Source organism: Mytilus edulis, chromosome 7 (assembly GCF_963676685.1).
Source record: "Mytilus edulis chromosome 7, xbMytEdul2.2, whole genome shotgun sequence".
Classification (NCBI taxonomy): Eukaryota; Metazoa; Mollusca; class Bivalvia; order Mytilida; family Mytilidae; genus Mytilus; species Mytilus edulis.
In genome coordinates, this window is record NC_092350.1 from 41877783 (window position 1) to 41899599 (window position 21817).

At 31.9% G+C, this 21817-nt stretch overlaps 1 protein-coding gene across 1 annotated transcript; it reads right to left on the reverse strand.

The window, feature by feature from the left end:
• Positions 1–542: 542 nt before the first annotated feature.
• LOC139481499 (heat shock 70 kDa protein 12A-like) lies at positions 543–21602 on the reverse strand. The gene is made up of 9 exons (XM_071264873.1): positions 21452–21602; positions 18751–19086; positions 17572–17643; positions 16316–16405; positions 15770–15859; positions 14071–14381; positions 12536–12754; positions 11184–11337; positions 543–1752 (listed from the first exon to the last, which is right to left on the reverse strand). Exons 2-9 carry the CDS (start codon positions 19079–19081, stop codon positions 692–694), a joined length of 2328 nt encoding a protein of 775 aa, XP_071120974.1. The 5' UTR covers positions 19082–19086; positions 21452–21602; the 3' UTR covers positions 543–691.
• Between the last annotated feature and the right edge of the window lie 215 nt (positions 21603–21817).

The following is a 21817-nucleotide window of genomic DNA, read 5'->3' on the forward strand; positions in this document are numbered from 1 at the left end:
GAATGATTGTTTTACCGAAAAACAATGCATAGAGTGTCGCAAATATGTCTACTCCAACTCTGCACTAGTATCTATTGTTCTGGAGTTTGTATACCAATTATTTGACATCTGTTTAATGGAATATTGTTGACGCATCGTTTTTGTTTTGGTTTGTAGTGCTCTTATTCCAACAGTTCCCAATTATGAAACATGAACATGATTGGTAATCTGCAACTGTTATTCATTTCATACGCCTATTTTTCTGTGATTCATTAAAGAACATTTTATATTTGTGAACCAAGATCACTAGGATCTTGTGTGTGTATTTTGAAGGACATAATAGAAGTATACTTTATTTTTCTCAAGAAAGAATAATTACACAACAAATAACCAATGTAACATTGACTGCATGTATGTCAAATGTTGCATTTTCAAATCTCAAAAATCAAAAGGAATAATCACTGTATCAAGCCAAAGCAAAAGCATAAATAAAACAAAACGTTGACACTGGGGAAAAGAAACTATGAATATTATTCAATTTTATTTAGAGAAATTTTGTTAGACAATTTTATGAAATAAAGACCTTGTTTTGGTTAGTTCCAAAATACCATTTAGTATTATTTGTCAATTAAAAAAACTGCCGAATTTTTTCCCGCAGATAAGAATATATTCAGTGCATGCAAATTATTCCGTATCGTTATGCATGCAGATTTTAAAGGAGGTTTAACTGTGATGATATCACTTGCCCAGATGTCAGATCCATAGCGCTTATCTGAAGTTCTGTATGTCCGAATATGAAGCTTACTTGAACCATTCTTTCTGTTCTTGATGGATTTGGGAAAACCATCTTAACTTTTCCTAACTCAGTACAACCTTCCTCGTCTGTGTACATTGGATTTGCTTCAGAAGTACAATAAATAGGCAATGATAATTCTGTCTGAAATTCCCTCGTCGTACGAAGAGTAAACAAATGTTTATCCCCTATTTGTACCGTTTCGTCCAGCTTAACAATTGCCTCGAATATTTTTGTACATTTCATTTGACCTTTGTCTCGAATCATATACTTCATATCATGGAAATTCTTGTTGAAATTTGAAATAGTTTGCATTCCATATGTGTACCGCATTTTTCGAGAAACAATATAATTTGGTTTATGGCCAAATAATACCGCTCCTTTTAAAACAGACATGCCTGCTTCCTTAGGAACAATTACTTTAATTTTATTTGGCTCCCCAAAAGACCGTATGACCGCATTTTGAACTAATTTGCACTCGGAGAATCCTCCTACAAGTAGTATCTGAGTCACCCCTGACACAGAAGTCAATATTGTGTCCATAACTGTAATAATACCACCAATAGTTGTAGTAAACAGAGACTTAACAAAAGATGCATCAATACGAACTTTATCATTCCAAACTTTTATTTTGTCAGCATATGGGGAGACATCAAGTGCCCTTTTGAAATCTTTCTTTTTCGTGTATTTCTTACAAATTTTGTTTAAACCTACTATAGGAATGGTGATATTAACCGTGTCAGTTTTCGACGGACTAATAGTTCTTTTCAGTACTTCAAAATCACGACGCAGATCCAAATATACTGAAGGATCCTTTTTCTGTAACTTTTCAAATGCTTTTGGTCCCATTATTTCTTCAAATATTTGGAGGTACGATCTGTCGACAGAAGTTCCACCGCAATCATTCCCACTAGCACGATGGAGTTCTTTCAAGTGACCATTGTCAAGTTTCTCTTGAACTATAATATCAGCAGTTCCTCCTGTAATAAATAATACCTAGTTATTTAATATTTCCTTGTGTTTATATTTTTAAATTAGGAATCGTATTGAGTGGTACACTTGGAAAAGTCGAGAATTTAGGGTTGTCGTCTCGTTCACATTTGAATATTTTTTCTATATCAGATTTGATACTATGGGTTAAACATGCGTAGCAGGACCTGCATTTTCCTGGTGAGGACTGAAGATCACCTCAGCTATTTTATTTGTGTTTTTGTTGTCGTTCGGTTCATATGTAGTGTATTGTAACATTTTGAAAGGCTGTTCGTCGTTATGTTTTTTTGCCATGGCGTTGTCAGTTTCTCTTTTTTTCTAAGTTGGAAATGTTCATTTGTTATCCTGCGCCTCCTGTTCTGTGTGTCAGAAATCATATCTTCTTTAGTCGTAATAACCTTCCATCATTACCGAACTGAACAAAGAAGTAACACGACGGGTGCCGTATACGGTGCAGGAAATGCTTACCCTTCCGGAGCACCTGATTTCACTCCCGGTTTTAGTGGAGTTCGTGTTGTTTCTTATTTCTTATTTATAACTGTTGATGTAAATGTCCTTTGATTTTTTTAGTCTTTGTTTACTCTTTGGTTTTGATTGTTATTGTCTTTATGTTATTCCAAATCCAGTTCCAGTTTGGAGTGTTAAAAAAGGAAGAATTGACTTACAATAAAATAGAAGATATCTGGTATAAAAATTGGGGGTACTGAAATCAAAATTTCACAGTTGGCTGATGATACCACTTGTTTTTTGAAAGATGTTTTCTCAGCGCAAATTTTATTAGATTCCTTTAACGATTTTGAGAAGTGTTCAGGATTAAAAGTAAATTTTTCTAAAACCGAAGCAACATGGATTGGAAGAAATAAGTTTAACAAAGAAGGTTCCCTTCCTATTAAATGGACAGATGGTTTTAAAACCTTAGGTTTAAAATTTAATGCTTGTGAAGAAATGGTTTGTTCTAATTTAGATACATGCATAGAAAAAATGGAATCAATAATTAAACTATGGAGGATCAGAAACCTTTCCTTGATCGGAAAGATTGTAATTCTTAAATCACTTGCAATATCGAAACTTATTTATGTCATTTCATCTACACATGTACCAAGATCTTATGTAATTAAAATACAACGTGATATTAATAGTTTTTTATGGAATGGTAGTACTCCGAAAGTTAAATCGGAAGTTATTCAAAAGTCTCCTAGCGAGGGGGGACTGAAAGCTCCAAATTTTGAAGTACAGCTGTTATCCTTTCGTATTATGTGGGTAAAAAGATTTCTATCAGAACATGACTCCAAATGGAAACATGTTTCCAAAGCATTTTTCACCCTTTTTGATTTAGAGGACTTGTTTATGAGCAGATGTGAATTTGAGTTTTTGAATTTGAAAGCACCTCTTTTTTATATAGAAGTGCTATCTGCTTGGAAACGTTTCAAGGGTATTTTCATCCCGTTAAATGCATTTCATGTTAGAAAAGAATTTATTTGGTTCAATCCGTTTATCAAAATTGATCAAAAGAGTATTTTTTACAGATCTTGGTACATGAAAGGCATAAGGTTCATCAATGATATTGTAGATGATAAAGGCATTTTTTTTGTCTCATGACGCTATTAACAAAAAATATAACCTGAATGTCACTTTTGTAGACATTCTATCTATTAAGCTTGCTATACCACGTGACTGGAAAGATTTGTTATTACAACAAAACATGTCACCTAACAGCAACTCATTTGGATTCGTTTTTGAGCATGAGAATAAAAAAATGCCTATCAGTAAATTATTTGCTAAAGATGTATATTCAATTTTTATCGATCGGGGAAGTGTTTCTCCTATTTCACAACAAAGATGGGAAGAAAGTTTTAATATAGAAATTAGTGACGAACAATGGAAAAATATTTATTCATTAGCTTTCAAATGTACTATAGAAAGCAAACTACAAGCTTTTCAATATAAATTACTACACAGAATAGTCTCACATAATTATCTTCTTGAAAAATATAAACTTTCCTCAACTAATGAATGTGCCAGTTGTAAAGAAATAGAAACTATAGAGCATAAATTTTTTGAATGTACAGAAATAAAACAATTTTGGAGAGTTTTTTCAAATTGGTGGTATTCAGTTTTTGGAGAAAAACTATTCTTGAATAAAGACAGTGTCATTTTTGGTGTATTGAGTTCTGATAACTTAGTTCTAAATTATTGCATTCTACAGGCAAAATATTACATTTATTATGTAAAGTACACACAATTAGACAGACTGTTCATATCTGTGCAAGCTTTTCTTAAATTTTTGAAAAGACGTCTGGAGATATTAGAATATTTTTATATTTCTAAAGACAAACACGAGTCATTTGCCAACAGATGGGGGGAATTTATGAAAGCTATTTAATTAAATTTATTTTTTAATATTGTTATAGTATAATGTATTCCAAAGTATTCTTAAGACGTATCATATACTGAATATTCACACCACTATCTTGTATTTTTGTAGTATGTCTTATTTGCATAATATCAATAGTATAACAATGCCATACATGTCATGTCATTCACTTATGTCTTGTAAAAATGTATGTATGCACTGTAGTTTGAACACCAAAAAGATCAATAAAAAAAAAAAAAAAAAAATAGAAGATATCTTTCTGTCAATATATTTTCTTCATCTAAAGTCAGATTTTTATGCAATTAGTCAGGCAATTTAGAATATGATAATTAGGATAAAAAACAACATTTGGCAAAAAACAAACGCATGCATGATATACAGCACATGCAAACAAATACCGACAAGTATGACAAGAGTGCACACGCTGAAATGTCTTGCCTCCTTTACTGTTCATAGATTTTATGTTTAAAGGTAACGGTGTTACTAAAAGTATCACATACAATTTCCATTTGTAAAAGATCCATGAAAATGCGTTCAAGGTCAAATAAATCTTGTCAGACAAACATGTGCGAGTTGTCTCATTGGCATTTATACCACATCTTCTTATATCTACACCTGACAATTATTGCGTCAATAAAATATATTTGACCTTTTGCTTGTGGAACTGAAAAAATAGACCAAAACACAACAACCTAACATTGACAAATAAGGTAAAGGTCAGATGAGTCATGCTAGACTGACAAGAACCCCTTACAATTATTCCATACACCAATTCAGTTGATCTACTGCTAATAATATTTGAGAACCAAAATACTCATTTTCACATAACTTTACCGTGTCTGACTGACCAGTAAACGTTGTAAGACACACAAATACTAAATACTGTAATCTTAATACTCATAATACGTGATAAATTCACATTAAAAAGCAGTCAATGAACCATAAAAGTGAGAAAAGGACATTGGATAAACGACAGACGGAAACATTAGGTATATGCGATCAAGGTATGGATAATCTAGATCTTCTACATTCTGAAATATGAATCAGTATACAAGTAGTGTACATCCCCATTGCCTCCGTGGGATAGTTAGCCGTTTGGCTCGAATACTGCGAATTTCATCGCAAGAGACAAAATCCACACTGTGAATAAAAGTTGAGCAATACAAACTCCGATGCACTGCAATAATAAGCAATATGATCCAATACTGGTACTCATCGTGTTGCTAAAAAGGTAATATTTGTGGTCATTTCAAACAAACAAACAATAACAGTTATCCGAATCAAGTTGGCAACCAAAACTTTAAGCATTTTTCATGCTAAATATTTGGTTGTCACCCTACCACTTAGGCTCTACTAACATAGATGGTCGAGTAGTCTAGCGCGACGGGCCAGCCTAAATTGTTGAGTGGACTCTAGCGCGAAGGACCAGAGAAGGTGGTCGAATAGTCTAGCGCAACGGGCACGGTACAAGGCGATTTGATGCCACGATATCTTATTGGCATGAGTTCGAATCCTAGCCAGAGAAGAACCAAAAAAGTTAGACAAATTATATATAAATAAAGATTTAACAAAACAATCTGCTTTCAAAAACAAACACATGTTGTTTGAGTTGTTGGGCTGATAATATTTCTACTGGTAGTTGAGATTATTGGAAACAGGATGTAGTTGTCAGATCAGTTTAAAAACTAACACAATCACACGTTACAAATGACAACTAATAACTGACAAGCTGCAACCCAATTTTTAAGTAGTTATGATGAATAATAAAGATGATAGGTTTGGCTACGGGGCGCCGAATGGGACCATTGTGGTTTTGTACCCGAAATTCAATTTTGTACGGACAAAAGTGAGTTTTGTTCAACAAAAATGAGTTCAGTTTAACAAGATTTGTAGCATACTAACGTTACGCACGCTGTTCATACAAACTCTGGGATTTGAAACAGAATCTTCGAAATTCCATTGCAAAAATGGCGGCTAACACATACCAATATAAAAATAAATTCAGAACATGTTTTTAATTATATTATTTTAGCTCTTGGTCATATACTTAGTTATATCTAGAATATTTGAGGATTTAAACAACAAAGTTATGTAAAAAAACGGATGTCGAACGTTACATTTCAAACAACTGTTTTAACTCTTATGTATAGTGATGCTATTTCTTATTCTCTGATCTTCCCGAAACTTGGCGGGAACAGCGACGTGTGTCGGTTCTTTGTGACGTTAAAGCCGTTTTTTTGTCAAATTTTGTTTGACTCGGTGACAGCAGATTTAGCTGAAACAAGAAATATTTCGTTGACTTAACGACTAAAAGTGAATTTAATGAGTATATATAGAAAAAAATGTCTTAAAAAGGTAAGATAATAATAACATCTATCAATTGTACAAATATTTGCCTCCTTGTTCGTGAGTTCAAAAATTGTAGATTCTATAAAATCTTCTCTACGCAGTCATTTTTCAACCGGTAGCCGTTTTGTCCAAGTTGATATTACATTTGTCAAAGCTCTAAATGTGTTTGTTTTACCTGATATTTCAATAAGTTGTTTATAATTTATTAAAACAAAAGTTAGATACACGAAGAGTACAAAATTACAAGAATCTTTTTTTATTTACTACATCTTTGAGTCTTAAAGGAACAAAATGAAACGAACATTTACAAAACGGTAGCCATTTTGACCAAACGTCGGAAAACGTCGAAAAATCCGAAAAAGCTTGTTTCCGACGTAACTAGTATGTGCTAAATTTGTTTCAATTACATGTTCCAGATAATTAAAACAAATTATAAAAAAAATTATATCGTTACATGACCTATATATTTTTTCAGTTTTTACATCTGGACCAGAAAAGGTTGCGTACTACATGAATATAAAGCGACAAAAGGAAAAAGAAAGACAAGTAAAAAAATATGATAAGAATAAAGTCCTGTATAACGAGAAAAAACAACTGAAACGACGCGAGAGGCGGACAGAAAAACCTTCAAGAGCAGCGTTAAAGAAACAGATTTACAGACGACAGAAGAAGAACGAGTTTATTAAGAAAAAAGAAAAAAGAGTCGAAATGAACAGAAAGAAAAAAGATTACCGCAATAATATGAAATTGAAACAGAATGAAATTAAAGGTGTATATTTTGAAAACAATTTAACTGCATTTCAATCAAGAACACAAAAACACAGAGCACTGCAGAAGTTAAAAAACAGTTTACCGAAAACGCCAGAAAAGCGGGCAACTTTAATTTCGTCCTACTTAAGTGATACAAAGAGTCCAACACCAGAAGATCTCAAGAGCATTAAAATGGCGGAAGATGTCTTATCTGACATGAAGGACATTGTGAATGATACCAAACACAAAAGAACAAATGATGCAAGAGCAACGGTAAACATAATGAGTGCTGCAGTGAATGATGAAAATGTTCAAAAATCTAAACGCAGAATACAGTTGTCCAAAAAACTCGGATTTAACGTCAGAAGAATGTCACAAGGTATGCTATGAATATAATTTTCTTCATTTGTAAACGAATATCAACCAAATTACCATACTGTTCAATAAATGCATATAGATTAATAAATAAATAAGAAGATTTGGTATGAGTGCCAATGAGACTTCAAACAAGGTTTTTTTTTTTAATTCAAATCAATTTAAAAAAAAAAGTAAACATGTTTGATTGACAAAAAATTAGTACCTATTAATACTTACAAGTAATTGTGAGTAATTTGATAGTAATTTGAAAATGCAAATACTTTTTCAATGTATCTTAAGTAATTCTTTTAGTAAATATCAAGCAATTTTTATCATATATACCAAGTAATTCTTTTAATGAGATATTTCTATTTATTATAGCAAGTTATTCTTTCGTTTACGATTGTAATATAACAATAGTTTTAAATGGCTACCCGTAACACAGATCTTGTGTATGTCGTTGTGATAGCCGGCAATAGCGTGTGATATTGTAAAGACGAATATGTCTGTTTTATTTATTACTTGGTTTTAATAAAAGTCTTTTTGTAGGGAAAAGAATAAGGGAAAAGTTTTGACAACAGAAGTCTCAGCGTGGACATTCACATCAAGAAAAACAAGAAGTGACGCTTTATCTGGTGACATTAAACGGAAAATCTATGAATACTTGATATCTCCCGACAATTCGCGACCTACTGCAAACAAGAAGGATATAAAACGATTAGGTCCTAAAGTATACACCAGTCACATGAAGCACGTGCTTTTAAAAAACTCAGACAGAAGTCTATATTAGTTTCAAAGAAAATTACCCTGATTTGAATATTTCACAGAGGTTATTTGAACGGTTAAAGCCATATTTTGTTGTATCTGTACGGACATGTGACCGAGAAACATGTTGTTGCAGGTATCATGAAGGGGCTAGATATTTATTTAAACGTTGCATGGATTTTCGAAAAAAACACACACCAACATCTGAACATTTTCCAATTTTCACCCATCTCACTGACCTGACAAATCATACTTTGTGTCCAAAAACTGACGGTCAAGACTACCACCAATTAAAGTGTGTGGAGCGGAGGTGCGATGACTGTGGCGTGAACAAATGGCATTTATCGGAAGAAGAACTCTCCCTAACTACAGAATCACCAAATGTTGAATGGATGCGCTATGAGTATGTTTTCGTTCCAACAAAAAGCGGAGAAAAGAAAAAGCTGTGCCTTGTTAAGGTGAATACAAAACCGGGTGAAATGTTCAAGTACTTTCTTGAATTGATATCAAAGTTTTCAGCACACGTTTTTCGTGCAAAATGGCAACAGAACAACTGAAATCCATTAAGAGCAACTTAAAAAAATTGAAGCTATTTGCATTCATAATTTTTCTGAAAACTATTCGTGTAAAGATAAAATTGAAATCCAATCATGCTATTTTCAGAAAACGGAAGTTTCGATACGTGTATCCGTGATTTATAGGCATCCAATTAAAAATCTAGACGGTCCGTCCGATCCTGAAGTTAATGGTGGATTATTTGAGGAACGGTTTTATTGTTATAAGTCCTGATCAAGTTCATGATCATAATTTTTCACATGAGGCGCAACGGCAAATAGCGGATTACCTAAAGAGTATTAACTATGATATGAAAACCATGCACGAATTTACTGACGGGTGCGCAACGCAGTATAAATCAAGGCACTGTTACGGAGATTTGAGCTATGCAAAACAAGATTTTGGTATCAAAATAGTTCGAAACTATTTCGAAACATCCCATGCCAAAGGAGTACAAGATGCCGCAGGGGGGTTAATAAAAAATCAAGCTGATTTTGCAGTTGCAAGAGGAAAATTGTTGTAAAACTTTTGTAAAGACAATTTAGAGACTCCAAGGCAGTCCTCTATATGCAAACGTCGAATTGTTAGATATGTTGCGGAAGTTCCCCGAAATAGAACAAGATCTTTTAAAGTCGTCGCGTCAGTAAGGTGTATTCACCAAATCAAAAGTACGAGTCCTCGAAATGTTTTAGTTCGAGACTTGTCGTGCTACGCATGCTACAACTGTCCTGATGAATCCAATGCTTGTACTAGCCAAGCCGGAATTTTTTGCAGATATAAACTTGTTCACGAAACTGAGTTAACAGAAAGACTTATCGCAAATAGCGATGAAAATACTTTCATTGAATTGATACAACCCGGGATTATTTTAGCCTTTTTACGGACGATCCAGGAGAGGACTATTATATTTTAAAATGTTTATCAGACGTTAAAAAACTTAATCAATCAACTTTAGATGACTGGGGAAACACTTTTCAAGCTGGGGTTCAATTAGTTGAAGGGTTGTATTTTGATAAATTATGTGTTAATGAAAACAATATTCAGTTCAAATTGATCAAGGGAAAAAAATCTTTAATTTACCTGAACAGTGTCAGATATATTTGTATTGGGGTCGAATCAAGGTATGGAAAATTTATAATGACAGATGATATGCACCATGAAATTTTAGCAGCATGTGATTAAAATTTTTTGTACATCTATACTTTTGTTTTGATTTATTTATGGAAAAACTTTCCGTCTTATTTTCCCTTCCTACATGACCTACAATACAGCATTTTGCAGGTGTTAAATCGATATCCACAACTTGAGGCAATTCGTGGTAAAAAGACTTAAAAAATAATAACAGAGACAAAAACAACCAACAACATTAAAAAAAACCCGAATGAAACTTACAAATTCGACGTTAAAATTTCGAAAATCCTCTTTGACGTCGCATTTTTGGTGTAACGTTGAGTTGTAGGAAAATCGTGACCAACGTAACTGCAAATTTAAATTTTGTCATACAAAATTATCTTTCAGTGGACAAAAGTTAGTTTTGTCATAACAAAATTCATTTTTGTAACACAGACTTTACTTTTGTTACCTAATTTGAAAATTGGGCGACAAAAGTAAATACTGTATGCAAATTAGTTTAGTTTGGATTCTGTGAACTAATTTGTTTTGTGTGTAGACAAAATTGAGTTTTGTTAAACAGAAGTGAAAATTTAACACAAAAGTCAATTTTGTGCCACAAAAAACAATTTTGTGCCACAAAAGTCAATTTTGTGCCACAAAAGTCAATTTTGTGCCACAAAAGTCAATGTTGTGCCACAATAGTCAATTTTGTGTCACAAAAGTCATTTTTGTCACAAAAGTCATTTTTGTCACAATAGTCAATTTTGTCTACACAAAAATAAACACAAAACTCATTTTTGTCATGACAACATTCAATTTAAGTCTTCGGTAAAATGATTTAGGTTTCCGACGGACCAAAGTGAGCTTAGACAATACAACTATCATAATAGTCAAGCTGTTAAGTAGCACTGAAGAAAACTGTAAGCATATAAGGAATCGACGAAACGACGATGATCGGGCGAACGAAACACACTCCTACGGTAGTTGTCGGTGGTTGCTGTCTGTCATATTTGATTTTCATTGCTTACGTCTACGTCATTTGTGCTCTGGTGAATACTGGTCTCATCTCCTATAGTTACATAATAAACATTTATATATTAAACAATCAAATCAGTATTTATATAATTATTAAGCTCTGTCATATTCTAATATGCATACCTCCAAGGTCGGCTACCATAAATTTTGTGCCTGGTTTAGCAATAAGTTCTCCATCTCCTCCTTCCTGTATTTCGTTTACTGTAAAATACTGACCATAGACAGAGGCTGATTCAGGTTCAAGTGCCAGATAGAATTGGTTTAATGGAATACCCGCCTTAAATTGAAGATGTAGTTATTCAGTATAAAGGGATGCATTTTGTAGAGATGTTCCTAACTGTTTACAAAAGTATAACACGAAAAACCGCCTAAAAATATATCAGTTGGTTTTTTAAAAAGACGTACAAATTATACAAGCCATCTGCAAAACAAAAGGGAACAAAATAAATGATTGCAGAATAAAATTTTGTAGGGAGATGTTCAGATAAATATGTGATGATCTGTGATGTTCTGGCGCCGTGAAATTCACATTGAGGATTTTAATATATTTTTTAATTAAACACTGATGGACGCCATCATACTAGCCAGGGTTTATGAAAAGCATGCCAATTTTCTTTTTCTTTTACCGACCTCCCATTTCTCAATGATAATACACACACTGCTCCATTGTTTGGCGTTTAACATAATTTCACTGATAACATATGCACATTCATTTTGACTTTTGATAAACTTTACATACAGAGATATAACATTCTTCTTATTTCCGAATGTTTCCTTTTACCTATTCTGACTCGTTTAATGAGTCTCACTCACACATGTTGAGGGTTAATAAGGTTAACTACAAGTATATCGTATGGTTTTTTTTCACTAGTGAAGGGCGTACAATGACCCATAGGAATGCAAATCAATAGGTGTCTAGTTTATTTGGTCTCATCGGAAATCATATTACGTCTCCTTACTTTAATATTAAGTTCAACATTCGAATACATTTACCGAATTTCCAAGGCAAATAGATGAATGGTGCAAAGAAAAACACTATTCATTAATTTTGTAAAATGCAAACTCAATTTTATGCTTACAAAAAACATTTTTTTCTCTCTCAGGAAAACCTATTGTAAGGTTGGTATTGTGCAGTCCCGTTAGAATAATAAATGAGAACTATTGCCTTAAACAAAATTTGGTCATTAACTAATTGATTTACACATAAAATCAATATTTATTTTCGATTCCTGCTATACGAAATTTTAAACACTAGATGCAACTATCATGTAGTCGGAATGGGCCTGACTTTTATATACGGTAGATGACGCATTATATTATAATCACAAATGCTGGCGTAATCTGCCAAAGGTGAAGATTATAGGACTGAATCAAAACCCTTGATTAGCTAAGACAAAAGGAAGGATATCCGGTTTATACTCATTTGATTTTATATTCCTGAAATCAGACATAAAAATATCAAATGCATAAGTAACCTTCATAGCACTTTCTTTCATAAATTCTTTTGCAGAATCTGACCATATTGCTGGTACGGTAAGAACCCAAGTAATATCATTCATCGTTAGCTCCAAACCACGTGTTTCTGCAAGTTCAAACAAACAGTCTTTCAAAGCTTTAATCGATAGACTAAACACGTCGATTGCAGGTACAGATTTCCCCGTAACATCTTCAATTGTCATATCCTTTTTTATGTTCTGAAAGAGAAAAATGTATTAAGATAAAGTTTGATTCTAGAATTGATGTCAAAGTCATTCAAATCTGTTTGAGAATGGTCAATATCTAATAAATGCCATTTTAAATCCAACTATTCAATGAAATTGAAATTGAAAGCTTTACATTTGAAATGCATTCAACCAATACCTTAAACAAGAATCCAAGGGATCTATTCACTATAGTGCAAACAAAATACAGATTTTACCAACTCAATTCTACACGTGGTGATTAAAAATAAATATCTTTCTATATTTTAAATGATTTGAAGATTTAGAAAGGGCATGTTCCTTGATTAAAAACAATGCCATGTTGTACATTATGGTATAGTAGGAATAGAGTCTCCCTCCACGTACCACTTCCTTACTGAAATGCTTATAAACAAACAGGAATGAAATATGAAAACAAACATGTCATCACTTATATAAATGTAGTATGTAATTTGCATTGTATATCAATGCTCTTTGTCACCAATGAGTCTTTTGTAACGAAACACGCGTCTGGCGAAAATATATAATTTCAATCATGGTATCTTATGAGTTTATTTGCAACCACTTGGTCGATGCCACTGCTGGTGGAGTATTCATTTCCCGATGGTATCACCAGCTTTGTAGTCATCACTTCTGTGTTGACATGAATTATTATTGATATATTCATAATAATAAATTAAATGATTACAAAACTTTGAATATTTGTAATACTGAGGCTTTTCTACCTCAGGAATAGATTAACTTAGCTGCATTTGGCAAAACATTTCGGAATGTTTGGTTATCAATGCTCTTCAACTTCGTACTTTTTTTGCCCTTTTTAACATTTTTTTATTCGAGCGTCACTGATAAGTCTTTTGTAGACGAAACGCGCGTCTGAAGCAAATATAAAATTTCAATTCTGGTACCTATGATGAGTTTATTTGCAAATATGTGTGGATGATTTAGAGAATGAATTTACATCAGCTGATAGAAATTGTAGGCTAACTTTCAGTATTTGCAATGCTTTATTTTGTTCATTTAGTTTATTCTTATTTTTTTTAATTTTTTTTTAAGTTGTTACTATTGAACAATTATATGTTTTTATATTACATCATGACACTTAATATGTTTCCTTGTTTTAGTTTTTTTTCTATTTCTGTTTTGAAAGTTACTTATCTTATTTTGATTTTCTTTCATCGCTTTTCATGATATTTTTTTATTTCGTAATTAAAAGTTGGCACTGAATTTAGAGAGAAGGAAAAGTTTGTTAAAGGAAAGAATTGCCAAATCATTTGAGAGAGAATATCATTAAACTTGTCAAGATTGCAAACCTTTTTATTAAAAAGTTCCATCTTAAACCGGTAAAAGTAATAATAATTAGTTTGTTCCTTATCAATAACTATATCGATATATTTGTTTTCTGCGTCATAGCCAAAGGCAACCATATTCTTTTTGGCGTCTAAAAGTAAACAGGTTGGTGTTTTTAAAGACAACAGTTGCCTTCCGCCTGCATTCCACGATTCTTTAGCATATATGTTTAACGGATTTTTACAGAAATCCGCTCTCGTCGAAAAGGCAAATCCCGAATATGTTGTTCCAAAATCCAACGCGGCAACAAGAATATTATCATTGTTACTGGAACCTAAAAAATAACGATACAAAATTATTAATGATGATTCTAAATCTGTATCAGTACTAAAAGTGTACATTGTTAAATGAACGACAATCATCATTAAAATGGAAAACTGTTACAAATCTATAATATCGATATACGAACATACGAAAGCGTTTAATTATACAATAAAAAATACTGTTTCCGAAATCCTAAAGGCAATGCCAAAGTTCGTATATTTAACAATGCCATAAAGATCGAGGTTTGGCTAGCCTAAAAACCAAGTTCATCCCACCATCTTTTCTGAAAAATTCCTGTACCAAGTCATGTTACCAAACCTTCACCCTTATCTGAAAGAATAGTATAATATCACAACATAGAAAGAAGAAACACTATAAAATATCAATTGAAGTGGCTTAACTCAATCCAAAGACATATTAACACAGGTAAACATACACTGAACGAATATATATTATATATGTTACAATGTGAATACAAAATCAATGAAATAAGGGATGATTAAATAAGGAAACAGTATTGTACCGCTGTGAAATGTTAAACAATTTCAGAAAACAGCTATAAACTTCAACAAAAACCGCCATTTGCAATAATGCTATGCAATGGTAAATGAAAATAATTTTGTTGTTAGGTATACAGTTTACTTGCAGAAAGGAAATATTTTTACAAAATAAATTATTTTCATGTCCAAAGTACAAAGACGTGAAAATTTATAGTAGTACCAAACAATTTATCAAAGCTAGTATATAGACAAGATATAACCCTGACTACGTAAAATCAAATAACATAAGCATAACCAATAGTATTTTAGTATGTTCTCTCAATCGATTTATGACATTTTAATAGCCGTCAACTACTGTTGCCTTTATCTATTTGTTCTTATACAGAAATGTGTGAGCTAGACTCTTTGATACTGGTCGCTGTTTAAAGAAGTAGAATGTATGCATATTTCTCAATACATTATCACAATGATGAGTCGTGTACCCTAATTTTTTTACAAAATTTCTTTTTTATTATATGTGGGTTTCTATTTATTTTGTTCACAAATTGTTGTTTTCAATATAATTGAAGTTTATGCGACTGTCATACATGTGAGAGGTTAAGCTAGCTATAAAACGATTTGTTTTATACGATTCTGACCGTTTAAAATATGAAAGAAACAGGAATATTGTCCTAAACGTTAAGTAGGACGTCAATGTTAATACAATTAGTCCAATTGAAAAGGGAATGTATGCAGTCACGACCAAGTAAATTCAAAATCGGAATAAAATTGAAGTTGTCTAAAAGCTAAAGCATTTCCTATTATACAAATATAAATTGTGCTGTCATTCAAATTTCTTATTCATGAATGTGTTGTAACTATTGTGTGAATGCTATTATCAAATCTACTTATATCGTACCTATTTTTGGAGGGTTCATAATTTCGCTCTTTCTACTGAAGTGCTGTTGTTGGGGTTCTGTATCTGAAGTGTGTTGTTGGAGTTCTATATCTGAATTTAAGTAAATTTAAATGAAAAACTTTCTTCTGACAATGTAACATGTCTGCACAGTTGATAATTTTATTCATGGTTCTTTTACAATAAAACATTGCAAGTGTAGTGCATGGTGACCAATGGATAGTTTTGTAACATTTCTATTGTCGTAAATCAGTTTCCAACTGTATCTTTTTTTTTTGGAAATTATTAACTTAGAATGAGTTATTCTAAAAACAAAAATTGAAATTACCTGATAAATATTAATTATCTAAAATTTATCAGGCAGAACTATATTCAAGTATATATGGGAGATATTAATTTTTTGCAATTATTTCACGTTTTGTGCAAAGAATGAAGAGTATTTGTTTTACTTTGGTGCGTCCGAAACCCTTTTCAGGATTTATTCCATCATGAAGCCCAGACCTCCAAAATGGAAGCAAGCACTATATCGTTGCTACGGTTAATACAAACCTTCGTAATAGTCTTCTGATGATTCAGAATCTGTTCTTTGAAAAGTTTTATCTGAGTTTACGGTCTCATTTGATAACAATAAATCAGACTCTGAAAAATTATGAAAATGATATGCTTGATCATTTAATAGATGATTGTATTGTCATTGATATAACACATTTCAGATCAATTGTTTAATATATGAGACTCCTCATTAATTCTTGGAATGCCGAATGTTTGCTGAAAAAATGCGTCTTCTAAACGTAACATATATGATGTCAATGAAGAAAGTATGCATTTAAATAGTGTCAGTTGCAAATAATTTTTCATTTAGATCCGGGCTTATGTCTTATGACTTATGTCTCCCTAAGACAATATCGAACTACTGACCAAATATAGTCAATGTTCTCCATAGAAGCCACGAGAAAGGGTGCGAAAATGTTTATTGTACTATGAGTGCGTTTAGATTTTAAACTATTTCTTATGGATATGCTTAAACCAATATTCTTAAGCTGAGGACCAAATACTAAATCATTTCTTCAATTAAAACGAAGAAAAGTTTGACAAAATGTTTCTACTCAAGGCCTGACTGATTTTGCCGTTATCGACGCAGGTTATATATATGTAATAATAAAAAATCGGTCAACAAAAAAATTCGTAATAAGTGTTTGCAAAAATTACAATTCTAAGATCAACGTAGACATGACAGATGATATAATCGTACTTTCATGTTCATACTTAGCGAGTTTTCAATTATGTGCGATTTTACTGCTTTTTAATCTTCTTCATATCAAAGGATACAATATTCAAACGTTCTCCTATTGATATTTGAAACATGCTTTTAAATTTCTTCTAAACGTAACATATATGGTCCTATTTACGTTTTGTTTGCACCTGTCCTATAAAATGAACATGATATTCAGTAGTAGTCGTTTGTTGATGTGGTTCGTTTTTTATATAGATTAGACCGTTGGTTTTCCCGTTTCAATGGCATTACACTAATCAATTTTGGGCCACTTTGCTGTTTGGTGTTAGCTAATTCTCCTTGTTGAACACCGTACTTTGAACTATAACTGTTTTTCTTTTACAAATTGTGACTTATTGTGTATTCCATGTTATTCCATGTTATTTCATGTAAACCGTGAATCCCTCATCATCTTCATTTTGGAAAAAAAATCAAGATCTCTTTTCATTTTTTGTATTTTGTTCTTCTTCGACAATACAAATGCGAAAGTGTTTTTTGTTTAACAAAAATGAATGCTAAAAATAAGAAAAACCTTCGTAATAGTCTTCCGATGATTCTGAATCTGTTCTTTGAATAGTTTTATTTTGAACCGCAATAACAGGCTCTGAAACAATATAAACATAATATGTTATTTCTCCCCCTTTCTTACGTGCCAATTCTATAACCATTTCCAGCAAACATAGTCTCAGTCAATCAAAAAAAAGGAAATCAGTCAAAACTCATTGTTGTTTAATATTGATTTCGAAATGGCGAAATTCGACTAACAATTATAGCTAAGAGCGCTAAAACATTTTGCAGAATTATCTATTTTTAATTTCAGATGAATTTATTATGTCCGTTCACTCAATAGACTACAATGCAGTCAGTACTTGTAATTGTTTCCAAGTGAACTTTAAATTTAGGAAATGATCGAGAAAAAAATGTCTGCTTCATATCTTGATCTGTTTTCGATATTGTCACAGGTAGACTTATTCAAACAAGAATCATCGACTTAATCATATATAGTATATATTTCTTGAAGTATATTTTAGATCTTGTGCTTTCTATCATGATTTGTTTCATAGAGGGTTGGTGTCACAATGAAGTTTATATACCAAAGATAGAAGTTAAAAGTCATGTCTTCATACATGGACGCCATTACAAGTAATTGGTTCGTTATGGTATATCTGTTCAACAGATGACGACGGATTGATTTCATATCTGAGGTAATTTCTGAAATATGTATGTCTTTAAATTGTTGTTCAATGCTACAACATTTAATCTTTGAAAGATTGCATGAACGTACATATGGATGAAAGGAAACACACCTTGATTGTAAAGTATTAAAACCAACACTTAGATTTGGTATTTTTTCGAAACCTTAATGTCCAATAGTGTCCATAAAAATTGGACTTGAAAGTGATGCTTTAAAATTTACAATCTTTATGTTTACCAATCAATTTGAAAAAAAAATTTAAACAATTGTTAGCACTAAACGATAAAATACTTACGGGAATTCAATCTAAAGAGTAAACATAATGGCTGATACAAGATTGTTGTAATATATAGTTTATTGCATATGTTGCACTGCGAGTCCTGTTGACATAACAAACCCTTATAATAAAATGTCGGTTCGAAAAACTTAGTTAAAGAACTGTTATCATCCCTAAATTGAAACAAAGGCGGATTATAGGTTTAAAGCTTTAACGTAAACGTATCTAAATAAACTCACTGTTTTCAATTTTTATTTTTTGTTTGTTAATTCGTATAGACTTAGACCTTTCTCTTTCAATGCACTTTTTCAGGATTTCTTTCTCGTCTTCCTTATTCTGTCTTTTAATTTCCTCTAACTCTAGTTGTAATTGTTTCATTTCTTCATCGCTTTCATCCTCTGTGTCTGTACTGCACAGTTCTTTGGAACATGCATTTTGTTTTCTGTTTTTAGGTATTCTCGTTGAAATGTAATTCCGTTGTTGACGTGCATGTTTAAAATTAGTTGCCATCTGTTGTTCATTGGTTGCACCTTTATGAGATATATCTTTTGCAAATTGTGCATTAGACATGTTACCTGTAGAGTATTGTTAGTCTCATTTATACTATTTATCTCATTAGTTTAAAGTTTGTATATAAATTCAACTTGCAACACTAAAACAAGCAGACAGCCAAGACACAGTGCGTTATTGTTGTTCTTTATCTTAAGTCACAACGAAGCCTTCAACATTACGAAAAAACTAATAATTAAAAATATTAGGGATGTGACATTAAGCTGATTACTTTTTTTCTAAGAAACGTTTTGGTCTGCTTGTCAATATGTAGTTCTGCAAAACGATATACACTCAATAACAGATTTTAAAAATTGGGTCGTTAAGTAGATAGACATAACCTACATTCCCTTTTTGAGTATATGTTGGGCAAGACGTGTGCTATATATATTTTTTTGCATGTGCAATTCTTATTTTGGAAATGATTGTTCATATTCTTAATTTTATTATATATCTGTCGTTTCATTGCTAAATAACAAATGAATTGCAAACACTTAGGAATAAAACCAAACTGTTTTATTAAAAAAAAAAGTCAAATAAAATCATGGATTCAATATTAAATTCTGATAATTAGAAAGAGTTTTAAAAAAGAACACATTTCCCCCCTTCTTAACCTCGTCAAGACTGCATTGGCGGAAGACATTTCAACGAATTGAGATGACATTAAAATAAATCAAATAAAAAATGAAGCTCCAAAACTTAAGCCCATTATAGCGAAAAGTTAATGTATCATTGCCAATTTTAGTTACAAAAATGAACTTTGAACGTTCATTTTACAAAAATGAATGTAAGGCTTATCAAAATAGATTGACAAATATGACCATTAAATTAACTCTAAGTACAGCGAAACTGATGCATTAATGTACTGTTTGGCATGATTTGATCTATATTGATATAATATCATTTATCTTTTTTTCCCCAGAGTTTTATTAGGTACGGTCAACTCAGTTACCCATTGTTTGGTGACAACTATTGCCGCTTCAAATCAATATAGTTTATAACATCTATCATACAATGGGAGCTTCTCAAACCTCTTTCATATTTTAATTTATTTTAGCATCTTCTGCAGGTGTACAAGAAAACATTAAGTTGCAAAATTTAATTATTTTTTATAATTCTGAAACTCAAAATGCATTTATATTTTATTATCTAGATCAAGCGATGCCCTTAAATCTTTCCAGGTTCACAGGTGTGTCTGTCCTCAGATTGAAATATGTTGTGTTAATATGGCCAGATTTGCTAAGAGCTTAATGTCATGTCATTTAAAATGTACTTTGAAGTAATGAAGGCAATACATGTAGTAGTAGTATGACGATGTTCAAAAGTCATAAATCGATCGATGGAAAACAAATCCGAGTTACAAATTAAAACCGAAAGAAACACATCAACTATAAAAGGAAAACAATAGGAACAACAGGAAAACAGAAGTGCAACAAAAACAAACACCAACAAGCATTGAAAAGAACTAGTTATATAATAACTGACATATTCCTGACTTGGTACATTACAATTTAAGAAAAAAATGGTGGTTGAACCTGCTTTTATTGCTAGAAAAACCTCCCACTTATATGACAATGTTGAAAAATATTGCTAAGATGACAGCACTACGTAACAGATATACAACACAAACACACCCATCACAAAGAAACGCACAAACGAATAATATAATAGTCGACACAACATGCAAACTGCAGAACAACAACACACATCTTTCATTAACGACAGACATCACAAAAAACATCCCACTTATGTAACGAATAAATATTCTTGAACAATGTACAATTATTTTCACAATACGTGTCCAAACAGGTATCATGACGGTACTGAAATGCTATTTTATAATCAGTAGGACTACAAACGATACGACGAAATACAAAATACCAAATAAAAGCAATCATCTCATATTTGAAAACAGTTTGTTGAACTCAACTTTTACAAGCAATAGAAAAAAAGATAACTTTAAGTTTATTTTATAAATTTTGCCGGTTATGCATCGTGATTTCAGATGAGCCAAGCTGTTACATCATGGTTGCCTTGGGGATTGTAGAGTGCCGGCAAATATGTTGATTTGCAAAATGTGACTGTACCAAGGCAGGAGCGTGTAATTCCATGGCTGTAGTTGGTTGCTTTCTATCATATTTTTCCTTAAATTAACAGAAATCATGTCGTCACTTGTTGTTTTTAAAGAATTTTTCCTTTTGTCAAATAGAGCCATTTCATATCTAACTATATATAGTATAAAATATGGGTTTGACCCATTATTTAAGGTCGTACTTTGACTGACCTCTAGTTGCTTACATCGGTATTATTTGGTCTTTAGTGGATAGTTGTCTCATCAGCAATTATTATACCAGATATATATTTTTTCATTTTCATTAAATGATCACGAACCTTGATGGATAAGGCGAAGTGAAACTTCTGCTCTAGAACTTTTGATTAATTTGACGATTTCTTTGTGTTTCAAGGATTTAACGTCTTCTCCGTTAACTGCAATTATCTGGTCCCCAATTTGTAATCTTCCACATCGTTCAGCTGTACTGTCTTTATATATTTGACCTAGGTAACAACAGAAGTTGGGTTGTCATGGGAATATTTTTAATGTAAATATATAAATGAAAAGTATCTGAGATTTTGTCCGAGTTTCAAGCTTTTTTCATTCAATTCAAAAAGTGAACAAAGACAACCTCCTTAAAAGAACTTTCTATAAACATTCAATAAAATAACTTATTTTGTTATTAGGATGATACTGATATAAAA

Coding starts and splice junctions, on each gene's coding strand:
- LOC139481499 (XM_071264873.1), bottom strand. CDS start 19,081: ATGTCTAATGCACAATTTGCAAAAGATATATCTCATAAAGGTGCAACC. Junction 12,755..14,070: donor TGGAACTTTTTAATAAAAAG/GTTTGCAATCTT, acceptor TTTCTCTTTCAG/AACATAAAAAAGGATATGAC. Junction 1,753..11,183: donor TATGGTAGCCGACCTTGGAG/GTATGCATATTA, acceptor TATTTATTACAG/GAGGAACTGCTGATATTATA.